The 19,258-nt window shown below is 33.1% G+C and overlaps 3 protein-coding genes across 4 annotated transcripts; 2 read left to right on the top strand and 1 right to left on the bottom strand.

The window, feature by feature from the left end:
* Positions 1-1,063: 1,063 nt before the first annotated feature.
* LOC112096871 (protein FAR1-RELATED SEQUENCE 5-like) lies at positions 1,064-3,589 on the bottom strand. The gene is made up of 3 exons (XM_024181068.1): positions 1,457-3,589; positions 1,311-1,382; positions 1,064-1,225 (listed from the first exon to the last, which is right to left on the bottom strand). The coding sequence occupies exons 1-3, from the start codon at positions 3,587-3,589 to the stop codon at positions 1,064-1,066; spliced, it is 2,367 nt and encodes a 788-aa protein (XP_024036836.1).
* A 2,244-nt stretch (positions 3,590-5,833) lies between these two features.
* On the top strand, positions 5,834-7,240 carry LOC18035975 (histidine-containing phosphotransfer protein 4). Its single transcript, XM_024179997.1, is given in 7 exon segments — positions 5,834-5,896; positions 6,262-6,392; positions 6,575-6,643; positions 6,820-6,851; positions 6,854-6,889; positions 6,981-7,054; positions 7,193-7,240. Coding segments are annotated over 7 exon segments (453 nt in total).
* A 6,037-nt stretch (positions 7,241-13,277) lies between these two features.
* Positions 13,278-18,801, top strand: LOC18035970 (protein PAF1 homolog). 2 transcript variants are annotated; one of them, XM_024180619.1, is made up of 12 exons: positions 13,278-14,855; positions 15,208-15,276; positions 15,770-15,877; positions 15,972-16,152; positions 16,241-16,317; positions 16,423-16,542; positions 17,033-17,138; positions 17,605-17,691; positions 17,811-17,879; positions 17,965-18,036; positions 18,123-18,266; positions 18,410-18,742. In XM_024180619.1, exons 1-12 carry the CDS (start codon positions 13,999-14,001, stop codon positions 18,533-18,535), a joined length of 2,016 nt encoding a protein of 671 aa, XP_024036387.1. In that variant the 5' UTR covers positions 13,278-13,998; the 3' UTR covers positions 18,536-18,742. The 2 variants fall into 2 exon arrangements, with proteins under 2 accessions (XP_024036387.1, XP_006426877.1); XM_006426814.2 differs by having other exon boundaries at positions 13,279-14,855; positions 18,392-18,801.
* The last annotated feature ends 457 nt before the right edge of the window (positions 18,802-19,258 follow it).

Raw genomic sequence — 19,258 nt, 5'->3', positions numbered from 1 at the left:
CTGGGAAGAGCCACAAACACACACACACACACACACACAAACACACACACACAGACACACACACACAGACACAAACAAACACACACACAGAGACACAAACACACACACACACACACACACACAAACACACACACACACAGACACAAACACACACACACACACACACACACACACACACACACACACAAACACACACACACACAGACACATATAGATACACACACACACACACACAAACACACACACAGAGGAGCCACAAACACACACACACACAGAGACACAAACACACACACACATACATTATTAACTGTAATTGTATCTTTTTTTGGGCAGTTCTATGGCTTCACAAACAATGTCATCCAACACAAGCGAGAATCGAAGCTCATTGCAAATGTGTAATGGATGTGGTGATCCGATGGAGATCTTAACGTCACACACAAAAAAAAATCCAAATCGTAAATTTTGGATTTGTAGAGGATGTAACAACTTTCAGTGGGCAGAAGATCGTAAACATAGTGAAGGGAAGATAAACTTGTTAGCGGATGAGGTTAGGAAGCTGGCCTTGGAGATTGAGTGTTTGTCCGTAAAATTTCAATTATTGCATAAAGAACTTGAGCACATGCGAGATCGTGAAGTGCAGAGGCGATTGTTGGACGACGAACTTCGAAAGAGAGAGGCACCACGAAGTGATTTTATTAAATTAATCGTAATTGTTGTATTATGTTTTCTATTTAAGTATTGTTTTTAAGTTGTTTCTATTTGTACTATGTTATTGGAAAAGACTTGTATTGTACAATTTGAGCACGATATGTAATAACATTTTAATGTTAAATATAAATTTCCGATTGTTGAATTAATTTAAAGTATTATGAATTTAGAATTTGCCCCAATAAAACTTCTCAAAATTATAATATGGCCCAACTCATTTCAATATGTTCCAAATAGATCCAAATTTAACTTACAAAGATCCAAATTTAACTTACAAAATCTAAAAAAAAATATGTCCAAATACACATACACCAAGTTAATACATAAAACATAAGCTAACTTCAATTAACCTCGATCATGTGCTTGGTTCATTGCTTGAAAACTCCCCTCGATTGGTCTCCTCCAAATTTTGTTGCGGAAAATATTGGAAGTTTCCGTGATGGACTCCGCCATAATTCATCCAGGATTGATAGTAAGGGGGGAAAAATGCATGTTCATAGGGTGCTTGTTGTGTTAGCTGTTATACAACCAACAAAAAAATTAAATGCAAATTATCAAACATATGACAATGAATGGAAATAACAAATTAAAAAAAATATTACCAGTGCCATATGGCTCTCTTGTGTTGGGACTGTAGTAGCCACCTGAGAAGAAAATCCATGTATCTCCGAGTCCTAGAAATGTGGTTAACACACATTTAAAATATATATTTTAAATTAATGTAAAATGAATGTATTAACGAAATTACCTCCACAATTGTGCTAGTCGAAGCATTATTCGATTTCTGTTTTGGCCTCTTAAATTGCTTTTGCTTTCTTTGAGTAGGTGGACGACCTTTACGCCGAGTTACTATTGGATCTTGTATGTTTTCGGTATAACTTCCTGATCCACCATAGCTGCATGTATCGTCACCATCACTGCGAACATTCAGAGATACATCCTTCATTGCTTTCTCGATCCAACCCATAATATTTTTATGGCTTTCTTCATTTTTTGAAGCTACCTCAGCAACATCATAAAAAGCAGTGCACTCCTCTCTATACCGTTGATGTTCAATGCTTGAATTTCGTGCATCATAACTGACTTTGACTTTACTGTAGAATCTCCGCACATCTTTCCTCCATCTTCGTAGGATATACTTTTCAGGCAGTAATTGTATACGGTTACGTGACAACACTGCGATGGCGTGTCTACAAAGAATGCCCTTATATTCAAACATTTTACACACACAATGAATTTCACCCTCATTTTTGGCAAAAAAGACTTTCAAAGTTTTTTCTCTACTTTGTTCATCGTTTTCAATAACTTCATATTCTGATCCCCCACAACTGAAAACCTCACAATATATCTTATTCGCCAACTCTTGCTGAAATTCTTGAAACTTGGAAATAGTGTACACTGCTTCAACTTGCTTCTCCATTGCAAAACTGGTACGACATGGCATCCGTTGGCCAAAACACCTAGCATCCGCTTGCCATTCTTTCTCAATTTTACTTTCCATTGCTTTTTCATATTTCTCCACAAATTGTTTCAAAGTTGTTTTCGAGTTAACATACCCATCAAAGAAAGCATTCATACTTTCACTACGCTGAGTGGTTGACATTCCAGCCCAAAAAGAATTTTTCACGAAACATGGAACCCAACGATTTCTTTCCTCATATAATCCATTTAACCACTGATTATTAATAAGATCATATTTGTCTACCATACCATGCCAAGCTTCCTCGAATTGGACAGGAGTATATGAATCATAAACAACGGAATGTAATGAAACTCTAATGGCATGATATTCAACGTACCTTCCCAACTTCTCAGGCACTTTTTTCAGTATATGCCATAAACACCATCGGTGCCTAGTGTTTGGAAAAACAATCTCAATCGCATTTTTCATCGCTTTGTCTTGATCTGTAATGATTCCAAGGGGAGGAGAGCCAGACATGCATGATAGCCATGTGTCAAATAACCACGTAAATGTCTCCGTGTCCTCATGCGAAATCAACCCACATCCTAACAAAATTGATTGACCATGATGATTAACTCCTACAAAAGGAGCAAATGGCATGTCATATTTGTTTGTAAGGTATGTGGTATCAAATGTGACCACATCTCCAAAGTCTTTATAGGCTGCCCTACTCCTTGGATCTGCCCAAAATACATTTTTCAACCGGCCCTCCTCATCTAGGTCAAGACTGAAAAAAAACCCATCATTTTCTGTTTGCATTTTTTTAAAATATCTCTGAATTGCAACAGCATCCCCTTCTCCGAGCCTTAATCGCCGCACCTTGTCAATATGATTTCTAGCATCTTTTTCTAAGAATGAGACTTTTTCAAAACCACCAGCCTCGACAACAACGGACTTAAAACTTTGAGCCATTCTAATTCCAGCTTCGTCGTTTATCTCAAGTTGCTTTTTAACAAATGGACTAATGGTACGGTTGCATCGATAATACCTACTCTTGCTCGGACTCACGGCATGGTTATGTTCAAGAATCATATTTCCAATTACCCATTTTCCGGTAACCAAATCCAAACGTCCTCCAAGTTTAGCATTGCATCCAATTTTTTGGTTTGGTTGAAGCCGCAAAACATTAGTGTCTTTGGCTTTTGACTTGCCGTTTCGCCCACAAGTAAATGTCACATATCTCAAACTCCCATCATCCCCTTTTCTACAAGATCTCCGCATAACTGGAAACCCCTCTTGTAGGCCATAACCCTTATAATATTCAAACATTTCATCAGGACTATCAAAAAACATCCCAACTGTTGGCTCAACAATTATTTCCGGCACCAATTCCTCATTATTTCCTTCCAAATCAACCCCCTGTAAATCCTCCAATTCTTCAACTTCATCAACCTCCTCCACTTGCTCCAAATTATCCATTAACTGCTGCAAATTTAAACAATGCAGTATATTATTATTTATTTATTGCAAATTCATTAAACAATTCAAGATTGTTGTAAAAGCATCGCAATTGGAAACTGAAATTATCAAATAACGGCAAGCCGCAAACATTAGCTAATAGAAGTCCGTAGTCATGATTCAAATTTAAACAATTCAAGCCTGTTGTAAAAGCATGCAATTGGAAATTGAAATTGTCAAATAACGGCAAGCCGCGAACTAGCTAATACAAGTCCGTAGGCATCCCTTTTGGTTACACATACACGGTTCTTTTGAGCAAAATTCATTGACTAGAGGGCATGTTATCGACTGTTCTTTTGAGCAAAATTTCATGACTTACCATAAAAGAAATTCGAATAGAAATTTTGTATTCGTAATCGAAACTGAAATTATTATATTCAAATATCTTCGTAATCGAAAATGTTACAGAAAATCGAAAAGAAAATTTAATACAAACTTGACAACAAAAATGAGAGCTTCAACAGGTGCTGAAAAATCTGTACCTTAGCTTGTGCAAATGCCGAAACTTGCTGTTCGTCTTCGTTGCTGTTCGTTCCTCACTTAACAATGGTGACTGAAAAATCGAATATGAAGACCTGTTTTCGTTGATGAAACTTTGATCTGTTCGTTTGTTGCTGCAACTTTGATCTGTTCGTTCGTTGCTGAAACTTTGATTTCGTTGTTGAAACTTTGATCTGTTCGTTCCTCACTTCCTCTGCCCTCCTCTTCGTTTAGTTTGTTTTGTTTTTACAAGCCAAAACGACGACGCTTCATGCAACCAAAAAGAAAAAAAAATTTGACCAAAACGACGCCGTTTTACTAATTCGGGGTTTGACCCGGGGTTTGACCCGGGGAATATAGCATTTTCCATGATCTTTTGGGTTAATCAATTCCTTTGTCTCACCGATGCCCATTAAACAATACGTGTTTGTCATGGCTTATGCTATTTTAATGGAACTTTACTTGTAAAAAATTATTAGTACTCCGAATCAGTATCTCAAGGAATTGTCATGTCATGCCAGCTGTCTGCGCTCAATTCATAAATTACACAAGACACTTTCTTTTTAGCTAACTTAAATTATAAATTTGTCTCTCTTAAATTAATTAAATATATGAAGTTTAGATTCAAAATATGTTTAAAAAAATTTATGCTCAATAATTTTAATTTTGAAAATCACACAAATATGTACACAATGACACACACATACTCACAGATACATAGTATGAGTTTTGCCAAGTCACATTATTCATAGCTTGTATCAATTCAAAATCAATTTTTTTGTATGACTTAATTATTACCTGTCGAACAATTAAGGGATCATAAAAGACTACTTTTAAGATAACTGTAAGTTACATTATCAATTGCCAAATAATAGTTTCTAAAATTTTATTACTTTATATATTTTCTTCCCTATTTATACTTTATGCCAGTTATAAATTTTATCCCCAACCTTTTGATCTTTTAGCTATATTACTGAATACTAAATATCCTCTATAATGAACGTTTGTTGTTTCTATGGTTTTTATCTTAAACGAGTTGTTAACGGTGCAAAATGATCACATCTAATTAATATCAGTAATAGTTTATAATCTGATTAAAGTGTCATTTCCAGTGAGGAGATAACTAGAAACAATTCCCAATGGGGGAGAAAAAAATGACGAAATTTTGGGGAAAAAATCATAGTAAGATTCACATATATGCTAATGAACCTTTTGATAATTTTAAATACTTATTAATTACTAATTAATTAACCTATCAGGTGATTGAGTACATAAAACGCTTACTAGGAATCTGCATTTTTCATCATTTTAGTTGAAGACATGATATAAATTCAGAAACAAATCTGCTTTTCTTTCTAACCCAAATACCGAATTAGAATCAGAATGCCAACCTAAGAAGCTACTCAAAATGGAAAAAAAAAAAGAAAAAAAACGAAAAAAAAAAAGCAGCTTTATAATAAGATATTGAAATCTCCCTTCTATCCTCCACAAAGTTGTCCTCATGTATTTGCATTTTAATCTTTCATCTACCTTTTGTCAATAAATATATATATTTAGATACTTCTTCATTAATAATATTATTTATATGTTCTTTCACTTCAGTTTCGGCTTTATAAATCCCTAATTGCTGCTGCATAATTTCACTCATCACATTAAATACATTTTCCTCTTGCAATTTGCAATTCCTTATTGCTTGCTCTCTGCAACATTTTAATTTTCTTTAAAATGGAGAGAAATCAGCAGCTTCGTAGACAACTTGCATCCATGAGGCAGTCCCTCTTTGATCAGGTTTTGTTTTTATTTTTTCTTCTTAACATCTTTTGTAAAACTTTCATCAATCATCACACATTCAACTCCAAAAAAAACTCAATTTTTAATTTTCTCCCTCCATGGAGTTGCATTTTTTGAATAAATTAATGTGTTCGTACAACTTAAACTTATTAACATACTGAAGATAAACATGGAATGGATAAATATATCGACATGTGTATGCACATGTCGTCAAGACATTAATACAAGTAATTGGTCACTTTAAAATTTTTTATTTTTATACTTTTACTTCATTTTGTGCATGTGTGTGTGTGTGTGTGTGTGTGTGTGTGTAGAAGATTTGAGATGGAAAATAAATTGGTTAAATTGGTGGGACATTTCAGGGACATCTTGATGAACAATTCATCCTGTTGGAGGAGCTCCAAGATGATGCTAACCCTAATTTTGTTGAAGAAGTTGTCACATTACACTACCGCGACTCAGCTAGACTAATCACTACTATAGAGCGTGCACTGTGAGTTGCTTCTTTTTTTTTCCATTTTTAAAGAAAATTTTATAAATTGCTATATATATATATTCATTTTTTTTGTAATCATAATAATTGAGGTAATCTCGATTGTCATAATGATTAAAATGCTTATTAATTCTAAGGAACATTAATCTTCTTATTATCACGTGCATGCATGGCTCTTGCAGGGAGAAGAGCCCTCTGGATTTCAATAAGTTGGATGGCTATATGCATCAATTCAAAGGAAGCAGCACAAGGTAATGATGATATTAATGATCACGTGCGACATCTTTTTATTTTTCATTTTTACCTACAAAAGTACTTAAATTTAAAGTTGTTATCATGTATATTCTATGTTGGCTTTCAACACAAGTATCTTTTTTTTCTTTTTTTTAAAACTTTTTTAAATCTAATTATTTCATATTGGTTGCAGCATTGGAGCCCAAAAAGTGAAAGCTGAGAGCACACAGTTAGAGAATATTGCGAGGCAGGAAATGGAGAAGGCTCAACTTCATTTGTTGGAATTAATGCACTCATTTCAAGTCAAGACTCTTAGTAAAAACAATAACAATTTAATTTGCATGAACCCAAGCAGATGCATGAAAACTTTCCAGCTACTGAAGAGAGATTATGCAACACTGAGAAGGAAGCTTGAAGCTTATTTTCAGGTGGGCAGGATCTCTCTATTGCTTTCTCATTTCAAATTAATATTAATTTATATATTACGCTATACAAATATATATATATATAAACCAGAAACGGTTTATTGACGTTGTGCTTTCTTTCGTTAATATCAACTGCATCAGCTGGCAAGGCAAGCTGGACCCAATGAGATTGCTTGTCGCCCCAAGTAATCAATCAATAAGAAATCAATATACATATATATGGTATTGGCAGAGGACAGTGATGGGCGCTGCAATGTGATCCATTGTGATCGATGAATCCTTGTACTGTGTTTGTGTGTGTGTGATTTTATCTTTCTCCTCTTTTGTTTGTTACTGATGTATTAGCGATTCCCTTTCATTTCTTAATGAGAATGTTTCGCAGGTTTTGCTGTGCATGGGTTGATTTGTTATTTATATATATATAATTAATTACAAATATTTACGTAAATGATTTTATCCAACAAGCGATGCCAGGGGCTTGATTAGCCCTCTTTATTTGTAAATGTCATGTCCCTTATTCTGCAAACAAATTATTGGATTTACACAAAAATATAGGCATTGTAAGGTTACGAAATTAAAGGAAAAACCCTTTTGAGATAACTGGTGTATATATATATATATACATACATACTTATAACATATATACATACATAGTAGTTTTCTGATCCATGATCTTAAAGTGCGGGAAAAGTCCGGAAAAGATTTAAACCGCGGGATTTCAAAGACTCGCAACTTAAAATGCTTAAACTGCACGGTTTATGCATTTTTCAGGACGTTCTCGTATTTTAAAATTCCGTATTAGAACATTTCTATATACATACATATGTACATACATACATACATACATACGTATGTATGTATATTATAAATATGTATCTTAGGTTATGTTCAGTAACAATATCCAAGTTTTGTATGACAAAGACAATCCACCTTTCAATTTATCCACAATTAACAATAAATTCAAAATAAACAACCAAGATAATAACCTTTCCTAGCTACTTAGCCTATCCCCCAAAAAAAGGAGCTAATTTTGGTACTAAAGTAAATATGTTTCAGTCGAAAAAACCATAATTTTGTTCTAAAAAGAGGAGGAAAAAAACCAGTCACTTATGAAACAAATCCAAAATTAAATTAAATTTAATGACGGACTGAGCTTTTGTTATTGGACCTCCAATAAAGAGCCATTTGGTCTGGTCACTTGAATGGCTTGGACCTTGGGCTTTCTTTTAAGTTATGGATCCTTTAGTTTAGGGCCATACATCTGTTGACATCCAGGAAATCCCATTTTTCAGGAGTAAGCTATATCTCCAAACTGGTAACAATTGTACCCTAATTATTATTTTAAGAATTGTGGTAATAGGTGAATTTTATATAATTATATTTGTGAACCGATGTATATATGTTTTTTCGTGTAAATGTATACTTTCTTTTGAGTATGCTGTTAAGAGGTTCAATGAATTTTCAATAGTTTGAAAAGAGATATTATGAACTCTCAAATACTCAAAAATTACTGACAGATAGATATCACGTGTAATGTTTACCTTTTATATAGTTTGAACTTTTTAAATATTAAATTTATATATTAATCAATGGCTTAAGTAATTTTCTTGAGTAACAGTGGTGTCGGATCTTAATTTTAAATGCGAAGATCAATGAAGTTAACATTGACTCATTTCAGTTCTTATGATTAGGGATGGCTAGAGTTATAAGAGTAAAATAATTTCTCTCGACTTTATCTTTTTATTTTTTCAATGTGTTTACCGACAATGGTATGAGAAATCTTTGATTTGTATAAGTATATTTTCTTATTTGAGAAAAAGATATGATATATAAACACTAAGATTAAGGAAGCTTAAAACCCTAACTCATTTCAATTTTTTTAAGACTGAGGGAGGTGAGACATAATAATCTTTATAACAATTATTCAATATATACTATTTGAACCTTATTTAGTTAGGGCTAAATTGTGAAGAAAAGGGGGTTTAATCCTTATTTATTTACCTTTTATATTTACTCTTTTTACACTAGTATAACTGTATAAACCTATAAACACCTAATTGTTAGGGAAAAAAAAAGCCTTATGTGTAGTGAAATATAGAAAGTACTATACAAATTTATTGAGTGTTGCCTCTAGTATTGTAGTGTAATGCTACACTTCTCAATTAATTCCAAGTGTTATTATGGCATGCTTATTGAATGGTAGAATAAAGTAATAAGTAATTTTATGAATTATGAAATTTATCTTCTATTAAATGAGTGCCACATTGCATATGGAATAATACTTGGGAATTCTGGTATTATTGTTTTATTGATCTTTATTTTTTTATTATCATATTTTTACTCAAAAATTTGATGTAAATTCTTGATAATTTCCTCTATTTAATAAAAACAAAGCACTTGGGGCCTATTTGGGATTGTTTTTTAGAAGTTCATAAGTGATTTTGGAAAGTTAAAAACTAATTTTAGTGTTTAGCAAAAGTTTTTAAAAAATCACCCTATCCTATAGTAAATTCTGAAAAAAGAAAAAGAAATAATAGCTTTCAAAAATCTAATTTTGAGAATCAGTTTTATATTTAATACAATTCCATACAAATTATTGATAGTCCAGACCTAACAATCAAGTAGATATTTTTCACTTTAGACATACGGCCCGTCACAGTTTTTGTTATTGGATTTTGCAACCCAAAACATGTCTATTTAGTTAGGAGAGTCTATGATTTATAAACTAGTTTAGAAATTCACTAGCTAGTAATGTGAGATATTATATATTTACCCCGTGAGGATCTCGTGTCCTCTGAGGGTCATTGGAAAGAGAACGAAACGAAATCACGTCATAATATGTCCATTCACACATTGGGTTACCGGTTGTCTTTATTACTAATTGTAATAGTCTGGACTCAACAACCAAATAGATATTATCTGCTTTAGGCACATAGTCCGTCCCGATTTTGCAAGCCACTGTGCATCTACTTAGTTAGTAGAGCCCATAAATTATAAATTAACTCAGGAAATCACTCGTTAACGATGTAGAATATTTCATATTCCTCTCTTTGAGGACCTTGCATCCCTGTGAGATTCATTAGAAACATAATGGAACAAAATCACATCATAACATATCCATCCACACATCGGGTCGGAGTCATCTCTAATATTAATTGTAATAGTCTAGACCCAACAATCAAGTAGATATTATTAGTTTTGGGGACATAACCCATCATAATTTTTGTTATTGATCTTTGTAATCTAAAATGCGTCTACTTCACTAATAAACTAATCTAAGAACTCACTCACTAGCATTGTGGAATATTACATATATCCTCACATATATTATAAAAATCTAAAATATCATTATTTAATTATGAAATAGAATTATTAAATTTAGAGAGATTATTATTATTACAGTTATATTAAGGTAAAAAAATAAAAAAAATAAAATTAACAAAATAAAAAAGTTTTTTTTAGTTAACAATCAGTAAAAAAGGATTATATATATGCATTTATAAATATGCAAAATAAATTTAATATTTTAGTCAACATATGTTCATTTCAATATTTGTACTCTTATAGTAATTTAACAGTAAGATTTACTAAATATATATGATTGATTTTAAAACTCACAACATTTTTAAAAAGAAATTTTACCAAACGTTTAACTGATTCTTTTCACAACTAATTATTTTTACAGTACAACTAACAATAATTATCTTAAGAGTTACAACATTATCAAACTAGCCCTTAAATTTAATACTTATTAGATCATTAAAAATTCACCTCTAAGTTTAGTATTAAAATCCAAATTTTGAATGACAAACACAATCCATCTTTCATTTTATCCACAATTAGCAATAAATTCAATATAACAACTAAGGTACACAATAACCTTTCCCACTTAGCCCTATCCCAAAAAAGCCTTCTAATTTTGGCACCGAAATTAAATATGTTTTAGTTGAAATTTGCTTGATAATTCATAATTATGTTCCAATATAAGAGGGGAATCAAATCCAAAATTAAATAAGAGAAACATTTAATTGATTCTCACAATGATCTAAAGATTTACAAAAAACATATGACTGTTTTTAAAACTCATAATATTTTTAAAAATAAATTTTATCAAATATTTAATTGATTCTCTTTACAGCTGAATATTTATACAGCACAACCAATAACAATTATTTTAAAACTTACAACATTATTAAACTAGCCCTTAATTTTAATACTTATTAGATCATTAAAATTTCACCTCTAAGTTTAGTATTAAAACCCAAGTTTTGTATGACAAACACAATCCCCCTTTCATTTTATCCACAATTAGCAAAAAATTCAATATAAACAACCAAGATACACAATAACCTTTCCCACTTACTCCTATTCCAGCCTTCTAATTTTGGCACTAAGATAAAATACGATAAATCAAAATTATGTTCCAACGTAGAAGGGGAATCAAATCCAAAATTAAATAAGAGAAACAGTCCATTTGGTGGGCTAAATTTTCATTATTGGGCCTCAAATAGAGGGTCAATTTGTCGGATCTTTAGACATGAATTCAAGTCATTTAGGATGTATATACTTTCTCCAAGCTTAGACAGTTGTACTCTAATTACACTATTATTATTATTATTATTATTTTAAGAATAGTGGTAATAGTTGGATTTTTATCTAAGTATATTTGTGAACTAATGTATGTATGTATGTATTATTTTATTATGTAATTAATAGGTTTAATGAATATTTAGGAGTCTAAAAAGAGATAGTGTGAACTGTTAAATATTTACAAATTAATGACTGATAGATATCACGTATAATGTTTACCTTCTATCTATTTTGAACTTTTTAAAGAAGCAAATTTATATCTCAATCAACGGCTCAGATGATTTTATCGAGTCACAATGGCCGTTAGATCGTAATATTTATACGCTAAGATCAAGGAAGCTAACCCTAAATCATTTCAGTTCTTAATATATTAGGGGCGGCGAGAGTTACAACAGTAGAATAATTTCTCTCAACTTTCCCTTCATTTCGGTGTGTTTATCGACAACAATATGAAAAATCACCGATCTGTGTAAGTCTATTTTCTTCCTTAAGAAAAAATACGATGTATTGACACTATTTTTTTTTTTTTTCAGTTCAAGTATTTTCATACTGAGTAAGATAATTATTATTTCTCTTCTTATTAATGTTTATATAAATCATTCTACATGTATGTTAAATATAAGGGTGGTAATATGGGTCATTACACATATATGACATGATTTTTTCGTATTCAAACTAACATGAATTGACATGATTAATAATTATGTCCTATCGTGTCAATCTATTTATAGATCGTGTTGTATTATTTTAACTGATTAAAAAAATTTGTTGTGATGTAATATTATAGAAATATTTTAGATAATTTTAAATTTAGATCTTTCTTAAATAAATAAATAAATAATATAAAGTAGAGATAATAATAATATCTTTTTTTTTCATTGATCTTCAGCCCCATATAACATTTTTTGATTTATCAACAGAAATAATGGTAAAACAAAAATTGTTATGGTTTGTGTGTATGGATATTGGATTGGGCTTTATTAAATGGATCGAGAATATGACCTTTTATTTATTTATTTATTTTTGTGTTGACTATTTTTCTGTTAAAATTGTTATAATTTTTTTAAGTATTATAAAGTCTTTAAGTAATTTAATATGTGACAAAAAGTAGGCTGATATATGGATCCAATTATGGTGCAACTGTGATATGGTACTACAGTTGCACCATAGTTTTATTCTTGATATATTTTGTGAAAATTAAAAAATATATAAATTTGTAGGGATGTTGTGTCAAAAAATTACAATCTATCAACAATATATTAAGAATCCTTGCATTTGAGTTCTAATTTAAATTCAATGTCATCTATCACCCATCTATTAAATGGTAAATTTAATAACTTATAAAATTACTTAATTATTTAATTATCATTCAATAAATAAATGTTAAATAAATTAATATTTAAATTAAAATTTAAATATTGTGATAACTAACATTGCTCTTCTATTAATCCTTATGTTCAATTTTTTTATGACATTTGAATCAAAATTGGACCTAAATTCTTAATAAGTTTCTCCCATTTATTTAATGCAAATTATGGAATCCTAATAATTCTTGTCATTAAAAACCCACCTCAAAAATTAGTAACAAAATCCGACTCTCGTATTTTTCCATAATTGGCGACAAAATATATATAAAACAACCCAGATAATAAATGTCAAAATACATTTCCCAATTAGCCCCCTCTGAAACCCGAATAACCGCCTAATTTCGGCCCTAAAAAATATGTTTCGGCCGAAATTTCCCGAAAAACCACTGTTATGTTCAAAAAAGAGAAAAATCCAGTGACCTGTAAAACAAATCCAAAATTGAACACACCACATTCAAAGTTGTCTGTTCCTACTCTTTAAGTAACTGAAACTCTCTCAATTTGTGCAAATTATTTGTCTCTATCTGTTCTTTTTTCATTATAAAATCTTTATCAAGCTTTAGAGAATCCAACGTTTTTGACTGATCAAATTTCATTTTTTTCTCTGGTTTGTTCTTATTTTGGGTCTGGTTTGATTTTCAAGGATTTAGAACTAGAATTAGAAGTAGAATTGTAATTTGAATGCTAGATTCATTTCGAGAAGTGGGGTTTCGATGAATTTCACTCAAGAATTCATCCCAGAATTCAAAATCTGATTTTGCCTCTAGCTTAGGCCAGTGGAATTTTCAAACCTCGGAGGGATTTTCATTCCCATTCTCTTTTTCTAGGGTTTTGTTTCGGTACTGTAATCCGAGAATCATAATTTAGAATCTAGCTTCTGAATTCTCTTCCGCTTGCAGCGTAGCGCTTTGTTTAAAAACTCTTGATTCCTTTTGAATCAAGGCTAGATTTTTTGCTTCTTTCTGAATCAAAGATTCAATTTTGATCAATATGGCCTCTTACAGGCCATTCCCACAACCACCGCAATCGTCATTCCCGCCACCACCTCCTCCAAACCAAAACCCTTCACAGCCACCGCCGCCACCTCAACAGCAACAACAACAACAAAGGCCAAACCCTTACTCTCAAAACTGGGGTGGTTATAGTAATACTGGTGGTGGTGCTCAGCAACATTATCACCAACCATACTCATATGCACAACCGCCACCACCCCCGCCACCGGAATCTTCATACCCACCTCCGCCTCCCCCTCCCCCTCCACCACCACCAACCCAACAACAGACACAACCTTCAATGTATTATTCAAGTAATCAGTATAATCAAAATTCAATGTATCCACCAATGCAGCCACCACTTCCACCTCCACCACCTTCGTCTCCGCCACCCAGCTCGTCAATCCCACCCCCGCCACCTCCTGGTTCTCCCCCGCCTCCTCCGCCGAAGGACGTTGAGGGGAGAGATACTGGAACGAGTGATCGCGATAAGAGGGCATCTAAGGAGGTTTCTAGGCATGATCCTGGTCATTCGAAGCAACACAGGCCACCAGTTCCACCACCTGGGGTGAAGAAGGTGAATGGGGGTTCAGGGAGGGTGGAGACAGAGGAGGAGAGGCGGATAAGGAAGAAGAGGGAGTATGAGAAGCATAGGCAGGAGGAAAAGCATAGGCTACAAATGAAGGAGTCTCAGAATGTGGTTATGCAGAAGAGTCAGATGGTGGCTTCTGGGAAAGGAGGGCATGGGTCAATGGTAGGGTCAAGGATGGGGGATAGAAGAGCTGCACCGCTTTTGAGTGGTGAGAGGACTGAGAATAGGTTGAAGAAGCCAACCACGTTCTTGTGCAAGTTGAAGTGAGTATGGTTTCTGAAGTGAAAAGATCAAAGATATTAAATCATTCAGAACCGTAGTGTAGCGGAAAGGATATGTGAAATACATACTTAAAAGAGAATCATCTCTATGAATTATGCCTAGCCTTGACATTGGTGTGATGTTTGCTTTCCTGTGGAATATTGTGCTTATATTTTGTTTCATAAAGGCATTTTAATATGACTTGTCAATGCTCTGATTTCAGCGATGTGAAACATTGGAAAAAAGATGATTTTTGGGTCTGCTATGTTGTTCTTGCAATATTTTCTCTGTCAGGTGGTTACACTATTAATTTCTAATGGTGAGATGCTATCTTAACCTTTGATCTCTTTGTAGATTTCGAAATGAACTTCCTGAGCCAAGTGCACAGCCAAAGCTTATGGCGCTGAAGAAAGATAAAGATCGGTATGAGATGTTACTTATTTTTCTTTTGTTAATTAGCTTATTATGTTGATGCATTTCGTGTGTGTGTATTTATGTATAACATTTTGAGGATAAGAAAAGATCCAGCCAGAGGTATATTGCTGCAATTCCCTTGTATTCTGGTTGACGAGGCTACTGTGGTGCGGTCTTGGTGGACTTAATTAGGACAACAATAAAGCTCATGGAGCAAGATGAGATGATGTATAATAAAGCAAAAGAAAAGACATATAAATTGATAATGCAGGTCATACCCTAAATAGATTATGTGGAAGACAAGAAATATGCTCATTAATTTGAAGGCAAATGCATAGATCTTATAAGGTGCATGGAAGTGTAGAAACTAGCTTTGGTCTGCTTGAGGTAGCAAAGAGAAAAGGAAGAAGTTTTAGTTTGTTTCCTTCACGCATCCAGATCTTATGATTTGACCTATTTTGGTTAAAATTTACCATGGTAATCTTTCAATGCTTTATTGCAGTTTTACAAGATACACATTCTCATCGTTGGAGAAAAATTACAAGCCCCAACTACATGTTGAGCCAGATCTCGGGATACCACTTGACCTACTTGACCTTAGTGTATACAAGTATCACCTCTGAACTGTTTTACCTATTTTAAAGAATTTTAGCAACTCTTTTTCATGGCTTTGCTGATTTTCTTTTGTCTACTTGCATAATTAGCCCTCCCAGTGTTAGACCACCTCTTGATCCAGAGGATGAGGAATTGTTGCGAGATGATGAAGTAGTTACCCCAGTGAAAAAAGATGGTATAAAAAGAAAAGAACGACCTACGGATAAAGGTGTTTCTTGGCTAGTCAAAACGCAGTATATATCTCCTCTTAGCATGGAATCAGCAAGACAGGTATTAGATAAGTCCAATATTGCTTGTGATATTGTATTGCAAACATTGCTGATGGCTATGTCATGACAATGTGCATTCGTTTTTGCAGTCTTTGACTGAAAAACAAGCAAAAGAACTGCGAGAAATGAAGGGGGGCCGTAGCATATTGGAAAACCTTAATGATAGGTTTGTTATAGTGAACCTGTCCTTTTGAATGCAGAAGCAGACCAGAAAACACTTGTGACATCATTTTCCATTTCTTTTTATTGAAATCATCAATGATCTTTTCAGGGAGAGACAAATTAAGGAAATTGAGGCTTCCTTTGAGGCATGCAAGTTGCGTCCTATTCACGCAACCAATAAAAATTTACAGCCTGTTGAGATTTTGCCTCTGTTACCTGATTTTGAGCGGTATGACTCCTTTTGTCTTTTACTGTTTTACTGTGGAGCAATATATTTTGGTCTAATCTTGATGCAGCTTGGGTTTGCCTCATGTGAGAGTGTCTCTTCTGTATGGGAAAGAAGATATATTTTAGCCATATTAAAATTTAAAACCAGAAATAGAACCTTTTATTGCTGAATTGATGAGAACCTCATCCTTGTTTGCACCTCATATCATTGATACTGAAGCACCGCATTTCAAGTAGCAAGTAAATAAAACAAGAAGTTGAGTCTGTTGTGAATTTTTTTGTAGCTTGCCTAGCTCTGGAAATATGAATGAATTAGCTGTTCTAATAAAGTGAAGAAATCCTCTACTTTAAATATTGTTTATGGACTGACAAACTATTTGTAATGGAGGAGTTGGTTGATGACTGATTGGACATGACCTTGACAATTTAGTCTCCGATGATAGTGTGCATCCCTTCGTGTTCATGATCATCTTGAGCTTTGTTTTTGCCAGATATGATGATCAATTTGTTGCAGCGACATTTGATGGTGCTCCCACAGCGGATTCTGAAATCTACAGCAAGATGGACAAATCTGTTCGAGATGCCCACGAATCACGGGTCAGTTATTTATAAATAAGTTTTGTTGCATAGATGTAATGAAAGGAATAAGTGTTGGTAAAAAAATCAAATCAATCATTAGAAAAGCTTAAAGCGTGGATGTTTACTCATAAGAAGTTTTAGCGCATTGAGAAAATGAATGAGACATTCTGGAATGTTGCTGAAACTACGTTGTTATCTCACCTTGTTGTTTTATATAATGTAAGGTCAGTTAACACTACTCAATGGCTGGATATACTTTACTGCGTGGAATGCAATTTAATGGGAAATTTTAATTGCTCACCCCTGTGCAACACACATACAATTGAAAAGAATGCATGCCGCAACCATTAATTGGATGTTTAACAGCTAAATATGTTATTGATTTGTTGAAGTTGGGGAAAACATATGAATATTTGCCTTTTACTTCTGTTTCCTATAGTGGCCGATGAAGCATATATTGATGTTCTCATCTCTTATATCACAGGCTATTATGAAAAGTTATGTGGCAACAGGCTCAGATTCTGCTAACCCAGAGAAATTCTTGGCGTATATGGTCCCTTCTGTAAATGAGGTAGACACTCTTCGATTTCCCATATTGTATCTTTGAACTGTTATTGTGGTTTAAATTTATTTATGATGTCTATCTATGCCAATCGATGGTTTATTAATGGTTCTTGTATATGGTGGCAGCTATCAAAGGATATGTATGATGAGAATGAAGACGTCTCATTTTCTTGGGTTCGCGAGTACCACTGGGATGTATGTACAATTACTGTTTAAACATTATTTTGCAAACTATTGTTTTGATTCTTTAGTTAACACAAGCCTTTTGTCAATTCAACAGGTGCGGGGTGATGATGCAGATGACCCAACCACATACCTTGTTTCGTTTGATGATGATGAAGCTCGCTACGTGGTATGCACTTAAATTGGATTTCTATTTTCAATGTACATGTTTTCTATTGATTTCTCTGTTACTCACACGTTCTCATCATGATGCAGCCTCTGCCCACAAAGCTTAATTTGAGGAAGAAGAGGGCAATAGAGGGAAGATCTAATGACGAAGTCGAACATTTTCCCATTCCTTCAAGTATTGCTGTAAGGCGAAGAGCGAATGTAACTGCAATAGAATTGAAGGAGCAAGGGGTATGTTAAGAACTATTTTATACAAGTATTTTATAGTGTTTTTTTTATCTGAAGTTCGAATAATCAGAGCATTCATATATTTATTTGTTTGTTTGCATGCATCTTTTATGTGCTGATACCTTCAGGCTTATTCAAATTCAAAGGGTAACAGTTCGAGTTCAAAGATGGGAAGGGTAGATTCCCAAGAGGATCTTGAAAGATCACATAATGGTTCACGGCAACAAGACCCCTATCAATCAAGTGGAGCAGAAGATGACATGTATGATTGATTGCCGTGATCCATTGGATAGAGATAAAATGAGTTGGTTTTAGGTTTTTACTTTGATAGCATGAGAGGCGGAAAATGACATTAGAAACTGTAAAAATGTTGGATATAGTAGGCATCCCTTCAACATGCAGTTGTAATGTTGTCTTTGAAACAATCAGATTGTTCAGTTATTAATACATACACATATATAGTCTTTCAGTTGTCTTTTGATCAACATTTTCTATTTTTTTATTTTTGGGTAAACCTTTATATTTAATTTAGTTCGTTTCAATGGTTCTGCACCTTTTACAACATTGTGGATCTATATTCTAACATCTAACAGACAGCAACTTGCATCGCATTTAGGCAAATCTTGAAAGACCGAGGATGACGATCATGTGTAATTAAGATTTACCTTAACACTAAAAGATGTAGAATTACATTACGATGGAGTCGATATGAAAGTGTTTGACACTTAGTTACCATACTTGAAAGTTAAAGATGATTTGATTCTATGAAAAATTATTTTAAAATTATTATATAAAAGTGTTTGCCACTTCCATAATTTCAAAATTAAGATGATTTAATTTCATGAAATGCTTCTAACATATTTATTATTTTTTAAAAATTATTATTTAAAAATTATAGTGATTATATATTATTAATTTCTATTTTATAGTTGCAAAGTTCGTAATTACTTCACCTAAAAGCAGGGTTACTCCCACTCACAATCAGGAAGTGATTG

This window comes from Citrus clementina, unplaced genomic scaffold (assembly GCF_000493195.1).
Source record: "Citrus clementina cultivar Clemenules unplaced genomic scaffold, Citrus_clementina_v1.0 scaffold_7, whole genome shotgun sequence".
Taxonomy (NCBI): Eukaryota; Viridiplantae; Streptophyta; class Magnoliopsida; order Sapindales; family Rutaceae; genus Citrus; species Citrus x clementina.
This window is presented reverse-complemented; position numbering and strand designations above follow the sequence as displayed.